We start from the raw sequence: 19580 nt of genomic DNA, 5'->3' as shown, positions 1-19580 counted from the left end.
ATCATTTCTATCACTGTTACACTGTCATTAGTAATTATATTTTTCTAGTACATAAAATCGATACATAGCTATTAAAGAATGTCGGTATGCACACTGCCTGGAATCAGCAGCACACTGTAGGAATCGCTGTTTACATCCAGAACATTCCTACTGACCACCTGCTCTGTGCACGTGTAATGCTGGGAGCTGGAAGGGGACGCATGTCCCCCTTGTTGGACAAGTGTTAAGTGTGCACGAGCACCAGCTAGAAATTCCCCACTACTCCCCTAAAGAAGAGCTCTGCGGTGACCAGCTAGCATATCTGAGCTGGTCCTTGAAGGATGCAGCAGCTCACAGGGACTGCCAGAAGCAGTAACCATGCAAGTGAAAGCTCCTGAAGGGAAGCAAACTTAGAAACCAGAACTTATACCACAGTTCAAATTTCCAACACTTCTGCCTAAGAAAAGGAAGTGTGACTTGTGGCAAGGTCACCTGGCAGAGCGCTGCAGCCATTCTCCAGGTATCCCCTGGTATCAGTTCTGGCCAGCCCAGGCTTCTTTTGGGAAACAGAACAAAAGTGTCCAAGCCTAACAACAGGGAAGGAAATGCTTACCTTCTCTGCACGATCTTCGGAAGGTCAAGGTAGAATCAATTTCATTCTTAATTTTGATTAAAGCATCCAACACCATAGGACCACAGCTGACCAAAAAAAAAAAAAGAAAAAAACTCACAAAAATAAAAGACCCAGTTGTACTTATGTGAAGTTCAATCTCCCTACACTTTATCAAAATATGATCTGAGACAGCTGCATATATTAGCTGCTCTTCTTATCCATGGCCTTCTCAGGTCACATTCAGAATTTTTTCCATAGTTTTATTTTTGCACATTCTTAAACATTTTAAGTACAGCAGAATTCTTACACATTTTAAGTGCCACACTGCAAATACATTTCTAGGAAATGGAAAGCTAAAGAAGAAGAGAAATATTTAGGTTAGGAGACAACTTCCATATACTGGCAGTTTTTATTTTTTCTTCTAAAGCTCACTGAAAAGTTTTCCAAAATAATTTATTTCAAATTTTAGTTTTATTTTTTTGGACAAAAATAGTAAGTAGCTTTATATGGTTAGTTAACAGCTTCCTATCTACAAAGCACAGAGAGCAACGCCCACATCTCACAGGACTGCTGCAGGTGAATTAACATAGAGGAAAATGAAACACTCAGAGCAGTGTCTGCCACAGACATTTGGTCTCACTATGATTATCATCATGCAGAGACTGTGACTCTATGGAAATGGCTTATTCTCTCTGAGCCTCAGTCTCTTTATCTGTAAAATGGAATTATTATTTGTATCACAGGATTATTATGAAGATGAAATAAAAACATACAACAACAAGGTCCTACTGTATAGCACAGTGAACTATATTCAATATCCTGTGATAAACTATAACGAAAAAGAATACATGTATGTTTAACAGAATATATGTATGTATAACTGAGTCACTTTGCTGTACAGAAATTAACACAACACTGTAAATCAACTATACTTCAATAAAATTAAAAAACAAAACAAAACGTGCAATTGTTATAGCACCTGGCACAGAGAAGCGCTCAGCAAATCTACTTCCTGGTTGCCACTGCTACCTGCGCTCCTCTCAGTAATTTTCTATGAATGGGATTTAAAAAAATATGCGACCCCCCCTCCAATTTCCTTTCTTTGTCTCTATTTCTTTTTTCCCCTCAGCTTTGAGATTACTGACAAATAATAGTGTGTAAATTTAAAGTGTATAACATGGTAATTTGATATATAGTGAAATGATTACCATAATAAGGTTGGTTAACATACCTGCATTATCTGTACGTATTTCTGCCAACAATATGCTATACCTTTTTCACTGTACCTCTGCTAACACTGGGAATTGTAACCTTTAAAAACCTCTGCTATTCTGAGAACGGAGAAGTTATTACTGTCAGTGTTTTAATTTGAGATCTCTGAATACTACAGTGATTGAATATTTGTCATAAATTCACTGAGCTTTCCTCACTTACCAATTATTTACTGAAAGCCTGCTCTGTACCAGGTTCTGTTCTAAGTGCTAGAGATACACCAGAGGACAAAACAGATGCAAATTCCTGCCCGCACAGAGCGTTCATTCTAGTGGACTAATTCTATAGACTCAGTCTGTCCATGTTCTTTGCCTCTTTGTTTACTGAAGTCTGGGGATTTTTTTTTTTTTTTCTTTTAAAGATCTGAGCCTACCATCTTCTAAAACAAAAACTCTTCTGTTTTTCTGTACTACTAACTCCCAATACTTCACTTCTGGTCACCAAATGTGTGGGTGTCTTTCCCATGCCAAGCAATTCTGCAACACCAAGTGGGTGTCCCACAGTGTAACTCAATTCTGCCACTATCAATCGGAGTGGCTCACAGAATTAAAAAAAAAAGTTTACTGACTAGATTACTGGTTTATTATAAAAGGATCAACCCTGCAACAGCCAAATGGAAGAGACACACAGGGCAAGGTATGTGGGAAGGGGAGGAGAGCTTCCATACCCTCTCCTGCAGGCCACTCTCCCAGCACCTCCTGGAGTTTACCAACCCAAGCTCTCTGAACCGTGTACTTCAAGGATTTTTATGAAGGCTTAATTACGTAGGGATGATTGACTATACCATTGGTCTCTGGTAACTGATTCAACTTCTACCCCCTCTCCCCTCCTGGGAGGTCAGGGGATGGGGCTGAAAGTTCCAGCCCTCTAATCACATGGTTGGATTCCCTAGCAACCAGCCCCCATCCAGTGGTTATCTAGGGGCTTTTTAAGAAATCATCGCATTAATATAAACTCAGGGGTGGTTGAAACGGGCCTTGTTATGAATAACAAAAGATACCCATTTCACCTTTATTATTTTCTGAAGCTATTTCAGGAACTGGGAACGAAAACAAAATATAACAAAAGATGACCCTATAGTTCTTATTCTTTAGGATTACAAGGGTTTTAGAAGACAGAACAAGACCAAATATATACCACAGCATCACACATCTAATACATCTGTTGCTAATCTTGCTCCCGCCCTCAACCAGCAAGTGGCTATCTGACTTCTGATTTTGGTAACCAAAAATTTTTTTTCACTTTTATTTTTTTTTAAAGGCCGCTCCACGCAGCATGTAGGATCCTAGTTCCCCGACCAGGGATCAAACCCGCGCTGCCTGCACTGGCAGCGCAGAGTCTTAACCACTGGCCCCCCAGGGAAACCCCCAGTAATCAAAATTTTCAAACACACATAAAATTTAAATGTTTACATTGTTAAAAGCTGACCACTTTTCCCCTTATGATACTATCCTCTTTTAAGTCTAAAAGACCACACTCCTTCCTGAGGTTTGATGAATATTTTGAATTTTCTTCCATTTTAAAATTATTTTCCCCCAAGTTGCAAAAATTGCTAATCAACTGCCCCAAATCACTGACTGACTAAACCCTCTTTTGCTTCTGATTTGTGATGCTCCCCCTCCAACCGCCCCATTCTATACTAGAATTTTATATATAATGTAGTCTATTTTGGAACTCTTTTTTTTTCTTTTTTTGGCCACGCCACGTGGCTTGCAGGATCTTTAGGGGGAAAATCCCCTGACCAGGGATTGAACATGGGCCCTCGACAGTGAAATCATGGAGTCCTAACCACTGGACTGGCAGGGAATTCCCTAGAACTTTTTTTATTCTAATGATCTGTCTATTCTTGTCCTGGCATGTTTTAAATTATGTACATCAATTCTATTTATTCGTTTTCTTTAAGTTACAAAAGTTAGTATTTGCATTTTATAAAAATTTCAAATATAAATAGCTAAAAAGCTAAAGCTCTTCCCTTAACCTGTCTCATGCTAAATTTCATAATAGGTAGGCAATATTAAGAGTTTGGTATAAATTTTCTCAGACTTAAAAAAATGCAATATATATATGATAGTATCTTGCTTTTTTCATTCAAAACAACTTGGCCAAGGGACTGTAATTACGTAACCATTTTCCTATGGAAGAACCATTTTCCTATGGAAGAACCATTTTCCTATGGAAGAACACTTAAAATCCTTCCCTGTTACACACAATGCTGCAAATAACATTTTGGTACATAGAAATCGCTTGTTCTGGCTATTCTTTGTCCCTTGCATTTCCATATGAATTTTAGGATCAGCTTGTCAATTTCTGCAAAAAAAGGCTGCTGGGGTTTGAGAGTGATTACAGTGAATCTGTATATAAACTTGGGGGTGCACTGCCACCTTAAAAATATTAAGTCTTCCAACCCAGAAACATGAAATATCTTTCCATTTATTTAGGTCTTTGTTAGTTTCTTTCAACAATGTTCTCTAGTTTTCAGTCTTGCATTCCTTTTGCCAAGTTTGTTCCTAAGTATTTTATTCTTTTTGATGTTACTGTAAATGGAATCATTTTCTTATTTTACGATTGTTCATTGCTGGTGTACAGAAATACAATTGATTTTTATATACTTATCTTGTATCCTACAACTTTGCTGAACTAATTTATTGATTCTAATAATTTTTTGGTGTGAATTTGTTAGGATTTTCTATATACAAGGTCATGTGATCTGTGAAAAGAAAGAGTTTCCTTCTTACTTTCCAATTTCCTTTTCTTCCTTTTTGTTGCCTAATTTCCCTGGTTAAAACCTTAAAATTCTGAATGGTTGGTGCTAGTATAAAAAAATTATTTTTGCATATTGACCTTGTATCCTGCAACCTTGCTAAATTTACTTAGTATGTTCTTGTAGTTTTGTAGATTCCTTGGATCCTTGGAATTTTATATGTAAACAATCAAGTTATTTGTGACTACAGACAATTTAATTCCCTCCTTTTCGATCTTCATGTCTTTTCCTTCATTTGCCTTTAATGCACTAGTTAGAATGTACAGTAAAATGCTGAATAGAAGTGGAGAGTGGACATCTTTGTTTTGTTCCAGGTCTTATGGATAAAGCATTCAATATTTCACAATTAAGCATGTTGTTAGCTGTAGCTTTTTCCATACATACTCTTTTTTTTTAAAAAAAGATTCATTTTTATTTATTTATTTACCTGTCTATCTGTCTATCTTGGCTGTGCCGGGTCTTAGCTGCGGCATGCATGCAGGATCTAGTTCCTTGGCCAGGGATTGAACCCAGGCCCCCTGCATTGGGAGCGTGGAGTCTTACCCACTGGACCTCCAGGGAAGTCCCTAGATACTCTTTATCTGGTTGAGGAAGTTTCCTTCTTTTTCAAATTTGCAGAGTTATGGCTTTTCTCCTTTATCCTTTATATGATGAATTACAATGATTGATTTTCCAGTGTTAAGCCAACTTCATATTCCTGAGATAAACTGAAACTTGGTCATTAAGGCATTATCCCTTTTTATAGATTGCTAGATTTGAATTGCTAAAATTTCTTGAGGATTTTTGTGTCTATGTTCACGAACGATACCAATTTGTAATTTTCGCTTCTGTAATGTCTTTGTTAGATTTTGGTATCAGGTTATGATGGCCTCATAAAATGAACTAGGAAATGAATATTCCCTGTTTATTTTCTGAAAGAATATTTGTGTTACGTTTTTCTTAAATGTGTGATATGATTCACCAGTGAAGCCACCTGGGCCTGGAGTTTTCCGTGTGAAAATGTTTTTGATAACACATTTAATTTCTGTAACATAGAACTATTCATATTTTCTATTTCATCTTATGTCAATCTGGTAAGTTGTATTTTTTCAAGGAATTTGTCCATTTCATCAATTATTGAATTTGCCATAAAGTTAATTCATAATACTCTCGGTATCATTTTAATATCCATAGGCTCTCTTTCCATCTTGATACTGGGATTTTGTTTTCTCTTATTTTTCTCCAGTCTGGCTAGGAGATGATCAAATTTGTTTCCAAAAAAACCAACTTTTGGTTTTATTTTTTTCTACCAGCTGTCTTACCCCCAGCCCCCATCCTATTTGCTCTTATTTTTATTATTTCATTTTTCTACTTGCTTTTGGTTTACCTTGCTCTTACTTTTCTGCCTTCTTAGGGTAGAATCTTAGATCACTGATTCTAAACCTTTTTTCTTTTAATGTATGCATTTGAAGCTATAATTTTCCCCCTAAGCACTGCTTTAGATGCATCTTGCATATTTTGAAATGCTATATTTTCATTATCATTTAGTTCAATATCTTCTCTAATTTCCCTTGTGATTTCTGCTTTGATACCTAAAATATCTTGCTGTTACTGCTTTAAATTTTAATTCTACTGTGGTCAGAGATTATACCCTGTAAGATTCCAACTTTCTGAAATTTATTGAAATTTGTTTTATGGCCCAGTATCTTAGTGAATGTAGCATGTGCACTTAAAAAGAATGTGTATTTCATAATCACATTTATGATTGTTATGTCTTCCTGATAAAATGATCCCCTTATCATTATGAAATGTTCCCTCTTATTTCCAGTAGTGTTCTTTGCCTTGTAGTCTACTTTATCTGATATTACCACAGCCACTCTTTTTTATGTTTAATGCAGATTGCATGTATATTGTTTTCCACTCTTTCACTTTCAACCTATCTGTGTCTTTATATTTAAAGTGCATTTGGGGGGACTTCCCTGGCAGTACAGTGGTTAAGACTCCACACTTCCACTGCTGGGGGTGAGGGTTCGATCCCTGGTCGGCGAACTAAGATCCTGCATGCCCCACAGTGTGGCCAAAAAAATTTTTAAAGTGCATTTTTTTGTAAATAGCATGTGGTTGGGCTTTGCTTCTTTACTTATTCTGACAATCTTTGCCATTTAATTGGAGTGTTTAGTCTCTTCATTTGATGTACTTACTTATTCTGACAATCTCTGCCATTTAATTGGAGTGTTTAGTCTCTTCATTTGATGTACTTACTTATTCTGACAATCTCTGCCATTTAATTGGAGTGTTTAGTCTCTTTCATTTGATGTACTTATTGATATGGTTGGATTTGGGTCTATCATTTTACTATCTGTCCCAACACTTTCTCCCTGTTCTCTCTTTCCTGCCTTCTTTTAAGTAGTATTTTTAGATTAAGTAAATGTTTTCAGAATTCCATTTTAGTATACATATATTTAATTTATATATTCCAGTTCCATTTTAGCTATATATCTCTCTGCATTAAAAAAATGGTTACTCTAGAATTATATGTCCTTAACTTTTCAGTCTATTTAGAGTTAATATTGTACCATTTCATGTAACAACATTCCAACCTCTATGTATGTTATATTTTATGTAAGACAATGTTATAATTTTGTTCTGTTTTTAAAACATGTTATTATTTATTTATTTAGGCTGCACTGGGTCTTTTAGTTGCGGCATGTGGACTTCTTACTTGTGGCAGGCGAACTCTTAGTTGCGGCATGCCAACTCTTAGTTGCAGCATGCATGTGGGACCTAGTTCCCCGACCAGGGATCAAACTCGGGCCCTCTGGACTGGGAGCGTGGAGTCTTACCCAATGGACCATCAGGGAAGTCCCTATGATTTTGTTTTAAACAGTCATATCTATTTTAATAAAGTTAAGACAAAAAAATGGTTTTGTATTTATCATATATAGTGCCTTTTATTACTTTTCTAAGAGTTGAGTTTCCACCTGGCATTATTTTTCTTCAGCCTGAAAAACTTCCTTTTCCATGTGGCATAGGTCTCTGGCCCACCTGGTATTATTTTTCTTCATCCTGAAAAACTTCCTCTTTCACGCAGTACAGGAAGCTATGACTCCTTTTACTTTTTGTTATCTGAAAATATCTTAATTTCATCTTCATCTTGAAGGATCTTTTTGCTGAATACAGAATTTCAGTTGACAGAGCTTTCCTTTTAGTAACTTAGAGAAGACATTCCACTGTCTTCTGGCTTCTGTAATTTCTGATGAGTAGTAAACAATCCTTCATATCCCTGCATACAATGTGTTTTTCTCTCATAGCTTTCAAGATTTTGTTTATTTTTATCTTCAGCAATTTGATTATGATGTGCTTGGGTGGTTTTCTGTTTATCTACCCTGCTTGGAGTTCACTAAGATTCTATTTATTTATTTATTATTTATTTATTTATGTTGGGCTTGGAGTTCACTAAGATTAAAAAAAAAAATCTATCTCTCTATCTATCTATTTACTTATTTATGGCTGCATTAGGTCTTCGTTGCTCTGTGAGGGCTTTCTCTAGTTGCAGCGAGCGGGGGCTACTCTTCGTTGTGGTACATGGGCTTCTCATTGTGGTGGCTTCTCTTGTAGCAGAGCACAGGCTCTAGGCGTGCAGGCTTCAGTAGTTGTGGCACATGGGCTTAGTTGCTCCGCAGCATGTGGGATCTTCCTGGACCAGGGCTCGAACCCATGTCCCCTGCATTGGCAGGCGGATTCCTAACCACTGCACCACCAGGGAAGCCCTCACTAAGATTCTTGAATGTGTAAATTATGTTTCTCACAAGTTTGAGAAATTCTTGGCCATTACCTTTTCAAATATATTTTTTGCCCATTCTCCCACCCCACTCCTTCTGGGACTCCCAATTACACGTGTGTTAGACCTTCTGATACTGTTTCATGGATCAATGAGGTTCTTTTTAAAAAATCTTTTTTTCCTTTTTGTCTTAAGAATAGACACTTCCTAGTAATTTACTTTCAGGTTCACCAAATCTTCCTACTGTCATTTCCAACCTGCTGTTAAGCCTATCCAGTGAATTTTCTATTTCAGATATTGTATTTTTCAGTTCCAGATTTTCCATTGGTCCTTTTTAATTATCAATAGTTTCTAACTCTCTGCTGAGATTTCCTATCCCATCATGAGCGTACCTCCCTTTATCTATGAACACAATTATAATTGCTTAAAATCCTTTCTGCTAGTTCCCACAACTGGGTTGCTTCAAGGTTGGTCTCCACTGATTGTCTTTTCACTTTTCACTGTTTCTTTGTATGATTAGTAATTTTGGGTTGTATGCTGGACCTTATGAGTAACATGCTGTAGTAACCCTGGACTGTATCACGCTTCTCAGAAGAGTGATTTTTTTTTTTTTTTTTTACACCTTCAGAGAATGTTTCACTGGAGAATTTCAAAGCACTCCCCAGCGCATCACTTTCTGTAACTGGACAAACACAACACAATTATGAAACTGGATGGCAACAAATCTCAAATGGGCTGAACCAAAGGTGGAAACTCAGGATTATTAGTGCTTCTAAAACCCACAATTTATCCTCATTGGAAAACACGCCCTATGCAACGTGAAAAGTAAATTTCATATAACACATGATTTTAAACCAGGCAGTCTCAGTGGTTAAAAATAAACAAATTCGTTCATATCTATCTTAGCATTTAATATACTCAAAAATGTGAATTATTTAATAAACAAGCTAAAACATGTTCACTGTTTTTGGATTTGAAAATGTGCTGTCAATTTGAAATCACACGTTCGATCTGTATCAGGAGACAAACCATCCTGCCTTATCAGGCCTGCATGTGGCAGAGTGAGCCCTGCCCCCTCACCACTCCACCCACCCCCACAAAGAAGAGTCCAACCACAGCACAGCCAATATAATGATTAGACGTATCAAATGTAAACATTATTTTCCCTTTAACGTATTCTCAAAATTTGGCCAAACTCAGTATTTAATACGAAAACCCAGCCTCACAGCAGTGATGCCTGTGGGACTATTTCTGGCATTCTCTTGCCTTATCAGATCACCCATAACAAAGACAGTCTAGAAAGAGGCCCGTTCCCTCTTTCAATTCAAAGGTTAGAACTGAAGTAAAGGCAGAGCAAGAGGAAACACACAAACACATCCTCAAACACACCCACACAAACTGCGGCAACTTCCACATCTGACATGACTGAATTTCATTCCAAGCAGGTTTTAATGATAGCTTTGCTATTTAGAAAATTCAAGTAAAATGCTCAAGTAAGGATGTTTCAATGCAAGAGGAAAACAGCGGCTACAACCTTAAAATTTTACTCCAAAATGGAATCAAGACCGACTCTGGCTGGTGGAGACCAGGTGGCAGGGACAGGCAGGTCCCATCCTCCCAAACCTGCACTGCTGAGAACCACAAGCTCCAGGAACTGCTAAGGGTGTCTGATCTCAACCATAAACTTAAGGTGTGATGATTTTCCCTTTTCCTCTGAGAGATCAGTTGGAGAGGACATGATGCAGGCATTACAGTTTTACGTTCTGGGTGAGAAAGTGCTACGCTGCACAGATTTGCTTAAAAAATTTGATTCTGGCAAGCTTCAGGTAAAAATCGTTTTTAAAGGGTCAATTTTTCATTTACATATAACCAATACATCTTATTTACATATACATGACCCAATTTTCATTCAGCTTTCTTCATATGAAGCCTACATTTTAACTGGTATGTAACCGTTATATACTGTCTTTATAGAAAGACTAAATATCCTCTTATTCACAAACAGTTCTGATGATAACAGTTTGTCTCCACATTGAGAACTGAATATAGTTAAAACCTCAATGAATAACAAAGATGAAGACCTAGAGTTAAATCTGTGGAGGGCTGCATCAGCCATTCAAGGAGAGAGCAGCTGCATCTAAACACAAAGCAAGGATGCCTGAAGACATGGACGACTGCTTAACGCTGCTACAGACGTGAAATTCTTCTACTGGATTCATTTTTTCTTTTCAAAAAACACTGATTTTTCTAGTGATGTTTAACTTTAAAAAGTTATCTTAGTTCTTTAACCCTCAAAGAACTGCTATATTTAGGCTGCTAACCAAAAAAATAATCAAGAGCATGTACCTTTGTCCATAGTCTCCAAGGGTTAAAGTGCAGGAACTGTCTATAACCTGGTATATAAGGCACCCTATTCCACTTTTTTCTTAAAAGAAGCCTTTCCTTTGGTCTCTTGCAGTTTTTCACTGAGCCTGTCCTTTGTCTCCTCCAGCTTCTCTGTGAGGAGCTCTTTTGTCTCCTCCATCCTGTCTTGCGGATACTCCTTCACAGGAGGTGGCGTCGACATGTAGCCGTGGCTGCGCAGATACTTCACAGTGAAGGAGGTCCCCCCCAGGGTCACAGTGTACTGCGTAGGCATTGCAATCTTCAACAGGGCATATGCTGTTAGTGCATTTCCACTCTGGGAATTTTTCAGAATGTTTACTACGCTGTCAGGTAACCCAGTAAGTTCTAGAAAAGGAACGACATTCACTCCTTTTATGGCTGCATAATAAAACATTCCAAACCAAACACCGGAAGTTATTAGATGCACTGGAATCAAAACTTTCCCATATTATCTAAATGTTTTCTTTTTTTAAAAAATAAATTTATTTATTTTTATTTATTTTATTTTTGGCTGTGTTGGGTCTTTGTTGCTGTGTGCGGGCCTTCTCTAGTTGCAGTGAGAGAGGGCTACTCTTTGTTGCGGTGCACCGGCTTCTCATTGTGGTGGCTTCTCTTTGTTGCGGAGCATGGGCTCTAGGCGCACAGGCTTCAGTTGTTGTGGCACGTGGGCTCAGTAGTTATGGCTCGCGGGCTCTAGAGCACAGGCTTAGTAGTTGTGGCGCACGGGCTTAGTTGCTCCGCAGCATGTGGAATCTTCCCAGACCAGGGCTTGAAACTTTGTCCCCTGCATTGGCAGGCGGATTCTTAACCACTGTGCCACCAGGGAAGCCCTAAATGTTGTCTTAAATCGTTGGTAAGGACTAACTGATCTGTCTTGTAAAGGATCAGGTTCTTCCTTTTTTTGGAGGGAGTTCCTGGGGATGTAGCACTGGATGACAGAACCCTCTTGGGTACGATATCCTGCTCCCACTGTTTATGGTGAAGGACCCCTGGTTGGCGTGTATGAGCAATGAATGGCTTCCTTTCCTTTGCAGCACACTGGGCAGCAGGTAAGTGCAGCCATCGTTTCCGAGGGCCCGGTACCCAAACCACTCTGGATTCCGACGTATATAAAAGTAATGGCTCCTTTATGTTTTGACAGTGTCCCCAAAGACCAGCTTTATCTGGTTCCATGCATGTCCTACATGCCAGTCGGAATACAGTCTTTGGTACATTTCATTGCATTTTGAAGAACGGAGATTGATGGATTTCAGCTTCTATAGAGACTCAGGACCTGAGGCCGCTGCTGCCGCTCCTCGCTGTGCGGCTGCTCCGAGCCCCTCCACCGTCCCTCCAGTGACAAGCCGAGCGTGGGTCAGGGTGCTGGAAGCTGCGGGCTCAGGCGACTCAGCTTCCGGCCCGCCCACCCGACACACCAGCTCCACCAGCCACCCGCTCGCACCCGCTTTTGCCGGTGCCCTCAGTACGGCCTGATTTTTTTTTTTTTTTTTTTGCAGTACGCGGGCCTCTCACTGTTGTGGCCTCTCCCGTTGCGGAGCACCGGCTCCGGACGCGCAGGCTCAGCGGCCATGGCTCACGGGCCCAGCCGCTCCGCGGCATGTGGGATCTTCCCGGACCAGGGCACGAACCCGTGTCCCCTGCATCAGCAGGCGGACTCTCAACCGCTGCGCCACCAGGGAAGCCCCTGATTTTTTTTTAAAGCAACAATTAGTATGGCTGAACTCAAGATCTGGGCACAGTTCATAAATAGAATTTGGGGCTCCCCCTCTGTACTTCTTTCCAGGATTTCCCCCTCATTTTCTGGTGCTATGGTAGCTTCCAAGTATATCATCTGGTTATTCAAGCTAGTGACCACACTAAGACTGTGGGGTTTTCTTGTCTTTGTTTTCAATAAATTTATTTTCGGCTGCATCGGGTCTTCGTTGCTTCGCGTGGTCTTTCTCTGGTTGTGGTGAGCGGGGGCTACTCTTTGTTGTGGTGCGCGGGCTACTCCTTGTTGCGGCGCGCGGGCTACTCCTTGTTGCGGTGTGAGGGCTTCTCACTGCGGTGGCTTCTCTTGTTGTGGAGCACAGGCTCTAGGCGTGTGGGCTTCAGTAGTTGTAGCTCGCAGGCTCTAGAGCGTAGGCTCAGTAGTTATGGCGCACAGGCTTCGTTGCCCTGTGGCATGTGGGACCTTCCTGGAACAGGGCTCGAAACCATGTCCCCTGCATTGGCAGGCGGATTCTTAACCACTGCACCACCAGGGAAGTCCCTAGACTGTGATTTTTTTAAATCGAGTTTTAGCCCTTGCACTCCCACATCAACCGGGGCTTGCCCTCAGGTAAAAAAAAACATGCAGGGGGCTTCCCTGGTGGCGCAGTGATTGAGAATCTGCCTGCCGATGCAGGGGATGAGGGTTCGAGCCCTGGTCTGGGAAGATCCCACATGCCGCGGAGCAACTAGGCCCGTGAGCCACAACTACTGAGCCTGTGCGTCTGGAGCCTGTGCTCCACAACAAGAGAGGCCGTGATCATGAAAGGCCCGTGCACTGCGATGAAGAGTGGACCCCGCTTGCCGCAACTAGAGAAAGCCCTCGCACAGAAATGAAGACCCAACACAGCTAAAAATAAATAAATAAATATTAAAAAAAAAAAAAACATGCAAAAACCGTTTATTTATCCAAGCAACACCCTATACTTCCAAGTGTCAACTCCCTTCCAGTGTCTGCCTGCTTTGGTCACTCTCCTGTGCCTTCAGGTCATTGCTTCTTATATTTATCTTATAAACCAGAGTGTACAGTTATTATTTGTTGAAGGGTTAGTATGAGGGAAACTATTCTGCCATTACTGGAAGTAAACGCAATCACTTTAAATTTTATCGTTAAAGGACAGAGTTATGAATTTAACTCTTCCAGTTTTAATCACATTCTGTAGTTTTAATTTGCAATGTTTTTATTTTCTAAGTATCTGATAATAATATTTTTATTATTCCTTAATCAAGTAGTTATTTAAAAGAGTGCTTTAAATTTCCAAGTAATTAGGGTTTTTTTGTTCTTAATATGAATTTTTAGTTTTATTGTATTACGGTCAGAAAATGTGGCCTGTACAATTTCCCTTTCTTTGAATTTTATTAATAATTTTTGGTTGCTGAATATTTGATAATTTTGTCTGAGAAGAAGATTATATATCAATTAACTCTATCTTATTAAAAGAGTTTGTGTGTTGATAGAGTTTAAAAAAAGCATTTAAAGTACCTGTGGTTTTCAAACAATTTTTTTGGTGCCATAGAAGCTTTTGTTCAAAAGAAATACTTACTCATTTACAAATAAAACAGATCATAAAACAAAACAGCGCTGGTTCTACTTGGGAGGTGGAGATGTGGAGTGGTGGGAAGCTAGAGCACAGCCCACTAGATTCTTCTTTCCTTTTGGCTACCTGTGGAGATTCTTTAAAGATGGAAGAGGAGTGGTTCAGGACTGGTAATGTGAAGGACTCAACGTGCTGTTGCTGGCTTTGAAGATGTGCACTATGAGCCAAGGAATACAGTTTCTCTAAAAACTGGGAATGGCTCTCAGCTTTTAGCCAACAAGAAAACAGGGACCTCGGTCTTACAACCATAAGGAACTAAATTCTGCCAACAGCTCGAAGGAGCAGAAAACGGATTCTCTAGTCTCCAGAAAGGAACACAGCCTGCTGACACCTTGATTTTACCAGACTTCTAACCTACAGAACTATAAGATAATAAATCTATGTTGTTTTAAGCCACTAAGTTTGCGGCAATTATTACGACAGAAACAGAAAACTAATACATAAGTATGGATCATTTTTAATATTTAAACTACACCCTATCTTGGCCTATCACCATTCCAGCCAAGTTTACACCGCTTATCACTGTTACAGAATACACAGGTCCATATACATAAATTAACATAAAAACATTGAGTATTTTTAAATTGCTAATGTGTTAATGACTTCAGATACTATGCATAATGCCATCTCTGTCAGTATTCCTAGAAACTGTTATGCTTTGATTTGCAGGAAGGAAACGAATTTTGTAAAAGTTGTTCTTCTTGGTATTATGTTTTTCAATCAGGTATCTACCTTGTTTTAAAAATAGATGATAAATTCCAGAGCCATTGGATAATCTGTTTTTAAACCTTCCAAGGATGGGAAAAGCATGTCCCTGAAATAGATCAAGAGCTCACCTTCATTTATCAAATACCTAGCTTTCAGAGAGATACTCACTTATTCAAATCAATTTCGTAAGTTTGCATATGAGGTTTATCTCCAGTCTTGTCTGGGTCCCATCGATAGATGGCAAATTTCTTGATTCGGGGAGCTGTGGCTGCAGCTGTCTGGGCCCCACGGCAGGCCTGAAATTTAAAAAGTTCACAAGAAGGAAAAAAAAATCATTAAAAATGCAAGATAAGTCCTTCATTTAGTTGCCACTATAAACTGCAATACTGGATACAAACCCGCACATTACTGACACAGTCTTGGAATAGGCAGTCATCCAATATCCAACACACAATACTAAGTACCTGTAATATGCCAGACATGGTGCTGGGGGCTGGTGAAATGGTGCTTAATAAAACAGACATAGCCTTTGCCCTTATAGAATCTACTTTGTAGTGAACAAGAAATGAAATATTCACAATAAAGTGTAGAGAGGGAAGAATGCAGCAGAGACTTGCACTAGTCTAAGTGGTCGGGGAAGGCTCTATAAATGATACTTAAGCTGAGGCTTGATGTATAGGGATGAAGGGGAAGGAGAACAGGGTGTTATAAACCTAGGAACAACACATGTAGAGGCCCGGGTGGGGGAGAGCACAGGCACCTGTGAGGACAGAGAGAAGTCCACTGTAAAGCAGGGTGACTTGACAAGGGATGGAAGAGCCGCAGACTCAAGGAAGTTAAGAAAGACTTGTAAGTTTTCATTTTATCCTAAGAGCAATAAGAAGCTAATAAAAATGTATCAGGTGGGTGACACAATCATTTTTCTTTTTGAGAAGAACATCACTGGCTTACAAAGGAAGAATTGTCACATGACATCTGGGGAAACCAGTTAGAAAGCCACTGCAGTTGTCAAAATGAGATGCTGGTGTTTTTAGATTAGGTGTCTTAGTCTGGGCCATTGTAAAAATATCCAAAGACTGGGTGGTTTAAACAACAACCATTTACTTCTCACAGTTTTGGAGGCTGGGAAGCCCAAAATCAAGGTGTCAGCAGATCTGATGTCTAGTGAGGACCTTCTTGGTTTGCAGAGAGCTACATTCCTGCTCTATCTTCGCATGTTGGAAAGGGATCTCATGTCTTTTCCTCTTTTTATAAAGGCATTAATCCCATCATACAGGTCCTACCCTCATGACCTAATTTAACCCTAATTCCCTCTCATAGGCCCCATTTTCAAATACCACCACAGTGGGGATTAGGGCTTCCCCATATGAATTTTGGAGGAACACAAACATTCCATCCATAGCATTATGGCAGGAAACAAGATAAAGAATATTGTATCTTAAAATAAATTTAGGGAACTAACAAACAGCTGAGACCTGCTCTCTCTGATGATTCTGTTCCATCTCCTGGGCACTTACAGTCCCTGCCAGTGGGTTTCACACAGCGAGCCAAGGAATCCTAGAGTGCCACCCAAGGGCTGCCGGGATAGGATAAGGTTAAGAGGGTAGGCCTGACTTCCCTCACTCCTTCAGCCAGAACAGCCTCCCCATAAAAACATATTTGCAAAAAGGGTGCTGTTGCTCAAAAAAAAGTTTTATATTTAAGTTTATACTCATTAAAAAAAACACTATTATTGCCTGGCACCAAATTAAATGCTTTATATTAATTACTCCATTGAATCTTCATTTTAAAGATGACAAAAATGAGGCTCTGAGATCAAGTGATGGGCCCATGATTACAGAGCTGGTGAGTGGAGCCAGGATTGGAACCCAGGTCTGTCTGTCTGGCTCCAGAACCCATGTTCCTAAACGCTGTACTATTCATTTGTGAACATTCTCAGGTCTCTTCTTGGTGCCGTTTTCTTCTCTTTACGTCTTAACTCCTTAAGGGCAGGTGTATTAGTTCGGGTTCTCCAGAGAAACAGAACCAATGGTGTATACATATATATACACATATAGGAAAAGAGATTTATTATAAGGAATTGGCTCACGTGATTACAGGGGTAACAAGTCTCAAGATCTGCAGGTGGCAAGCTGGAGAGCCAATGGTATAGTTCTAGTCCAAAGGCCAGCAGGCTCAAGACCCAGGAAGAGTCGTTATTTCAAGTCCAAAGGCAAGAAAAAAAATCAGTGTCTTAGTTTGAAAGCAGTCAGGCAGGAGGAACTTCCTCTTATTCGAAGGTGGGTCAGCCTTTTGTTCTACTGAGGCCTTCAGTTGATTGGATAAGGGAGGGTAATGTGCATTACTCAGTCTATCAATTTTTTAAATTTAATTAAAAATTTTTAATACAATTTTATTTTTTTACTTTATTTTCTGGTTGCGCTGTGTGGCTTGTGGGATCTTAGTTCCCCGACTAGGGATTGAATGCCGGTCCTCGGCAGTGAAAGTGCGGAGTCCTAACAACTTACTGTATACAGTAGGTCCCCTACATAAGAACCTTCAAGTTACAAACTTTCAAACGTGCGAACGTGCATCTGGTTCCAGCAAGGAACCATCTCCCACCTCCTCTCCCTCCTCCCGTCAGTAATTCTTCTTGTCTGTTCACTCGATGCCAGCCCCTGTACACCAGCCGTTATACTGTACTACTGTACTTTTAAGGTACTGTACTGTAAGATTAAAAATGTCTTCATCTTTTGTGTTTGTTTTTTATGTATTATTTGTGTGAAAAGTATTACAAACCTATTACAGTACAATATAGCCGATTGTGTTAGTTGGGTACCTAGGCTAACTTTGTTGGACTTACGAACAAACCGGACTTACGAACGCGCTCTCGAACGGAACTTGTTCGTATGTAAGGGACTTAACTGTAATGCTAAGCTGCCCCCATCCCATAGTCCTTGAAGCCCTTTTGCATTTAGGCAGATGAAACAAGGTCTCAACAAGTCCTGCTGAGCTTCCACTATGGTGATGAGGGATCCTGCCAGTCCAAAGAGCATTTATAAGTTGAAGATAGAAATATTCAGATGGTATTCCAGGCCAGCTATTTCTCTTATACACTGTTAAAGAAAGTAAAAACTCTTAAGGTTAACTGAGTAATTACAAGAAATGCAATGGAGTTTATTACTTGCTGGCAAAAACCGCCCCAAATTAAGTGAAGCTGAAAATATCAGCTCTCAGCATAAAAGAAGAGAATATATGAAGAAAATGAAAGTGAAGGTGAGGATGAAAGCTGTATTTTATCTTATCACCAAGCTGGCTAAGATCCTTAATAAAAGGAAAGTCATTTCTGCAAATGAACACTCTTCACTAGGGGCTCCAATGTGAAATGACAGGAACGTTTGGCTAATGCCACCTTGTGGTGTTTAAGAGGAAGTGGAGGAAGTGAAAAGATTCCTGAAGACATTATTATTATTTTTTTTTGGCCGCGCTGCATGGCTTTCGGGATCTTAGTTGCCCGGAACCTGCAACCTCGGCAGTGAAAGCGTGGAGTCCTAATCACTGGACCACCAGGGAATTCCCTCTTGAAGATATTAGCTCCAGCGGCTTTCGCTTGCTTAACACACCCCCTTTTTTGTTTTTGTTAGATTTAATGAGGTATATTCATTACAATAAAATTCACTAATTTTAAGTGTATAATTTGATGAGTTTTGATAAAGTTATATAACTTCTACCACAATTAGGACAGAATATTTCCATTCAGAAAGTTCTCTAGTGTTTCTCTGCAGTCAGCACTCTCTCCCTACCCCTGGCAATTGATGGGCTTTCTATCACTACAGATTTGCCTCTTACAGAATTTCATATACATGCCATGTGACAATACATCTTGAGTCTAGCTTCTTTCACTCAACACGATGCTCTGAGACTCATTCACGTTGTTGCATATACCCATAGATTTGTTAGTTTTTTAAATTACACTTCTCATTTGGAAATAACTGTAGAATCACATGCATTTATAAGAAATAATACTGAGATCCCGTGTACTCTTCACTCAATTTCCCCCAGTGGTAACACTGTACAGAACTACAGCACAGTATCATAACCAGAGTATTACCACTGATATAGTCCAGGTACAGAACATTATTTCCAGCCCGGCAAAGATCCGCTCTTTTACAGCCACAGCCATGCCCCTCAGCCCTCCCATTCCTACTCCTTCACCCCTAGCAATCACTAATCTGTTACATTTCTGTAATTTTGTCATTTTAAGAATGTTATATAATGTAATCATCTCATACGTAATTTTGGGAGACTGGCTTTTTTTCCATTCAGCACAACTCTCTAGAGACTCAGTCAAGTTATGTGCCTCAACAGTCTTTCTTTTTATTACCACGTAGTGTTCCATGGTCTGATGCACCTCAGTTTGTTAAGCCATTCACCCACTGAAGGATATGCAGGATTGTTTCCAGGTTTGGGCTATCATGAATACAGTTTAATGAACATTTGTGGACAAGTTTCTGTGTGAACATAAGTCTCCATTTCTCTAGGATAAATGCCCAGGAGTGTAATTGCTGGGTTGTATGGTAGTTACATGTTTAACTTTTTAAGAAACTGCTCAACTGTTTCCCAGAGTGGGCGGCTGCTATGCCTGAGGCAGGTAGTAGGGGGAAAGGGATAAAATGCCTTTAAAAAATATACAGGGGGGCTTCCCTGGTGGCGCAGCGGGTAAGAATCTGCCTGCCAATGCAGGGGACACAGGTTCGAGCCCTGGTCTGGGAAGAT

General features: G+C 39.7%; 2 protein-coding genes across 2 annotated transcripts in view; both read right to left on the bottom strand.

Annotated features, from left to right (window-relative positions):
* The window catches only part of SDHB (succinate dehydrogenase complex iron sulfur subunit B), a 34851-nt gene that overhangs the window by 9593 nt on the left and 5678 nt on the right, over positions 1-19580 (bottom strand). The window contains exons 2-3 of the mRNA XM_004313616.3: positions 14994-15121; positions 593-678 (exon numbers count right to left, since the gene is read on the bottom strand). Of these exons, the coding sequence (XP_004313664.1) occupies positions 593-678; positions 14994-15121 (214 nt within the window). The remainder of the gene's footprint in view (positions 1-592; positions 679-14993; positions 15122-19580) is intronic.
* Positions 623-11218, bottom strand: LOC141277049 (protein FAM210A; the record flags this gene model as incomplete). Its single annotated transcript, XM_073795295.1, has 1 exon — positions 623-11218. A coding segment is annotated over one exon (423 nt), but the record flags the coding sequence as incomplete, so codon positions are not given.

The sequence above is a fragment of the Tursiops truncatus genome, chromosome 1, assembly GCF_011762595.2.
Source record: "Tursiops truncatus isolate mTurTru1 chromosome 1, mTurTru1.mat.Y, whole genome shotgun sequence".
Lineage (NCBI taxonomy): Eukaryota > Metazoa > Chordata > Mammalia > Artiodactyla > Delphinidae > Tursiops > Tursiops truncatus.
The sequence above is the reverse complement of the archived record's forward strand: the minus strand, read 5'-3'. Positions and strand labels throughout refer to the sequence as shown.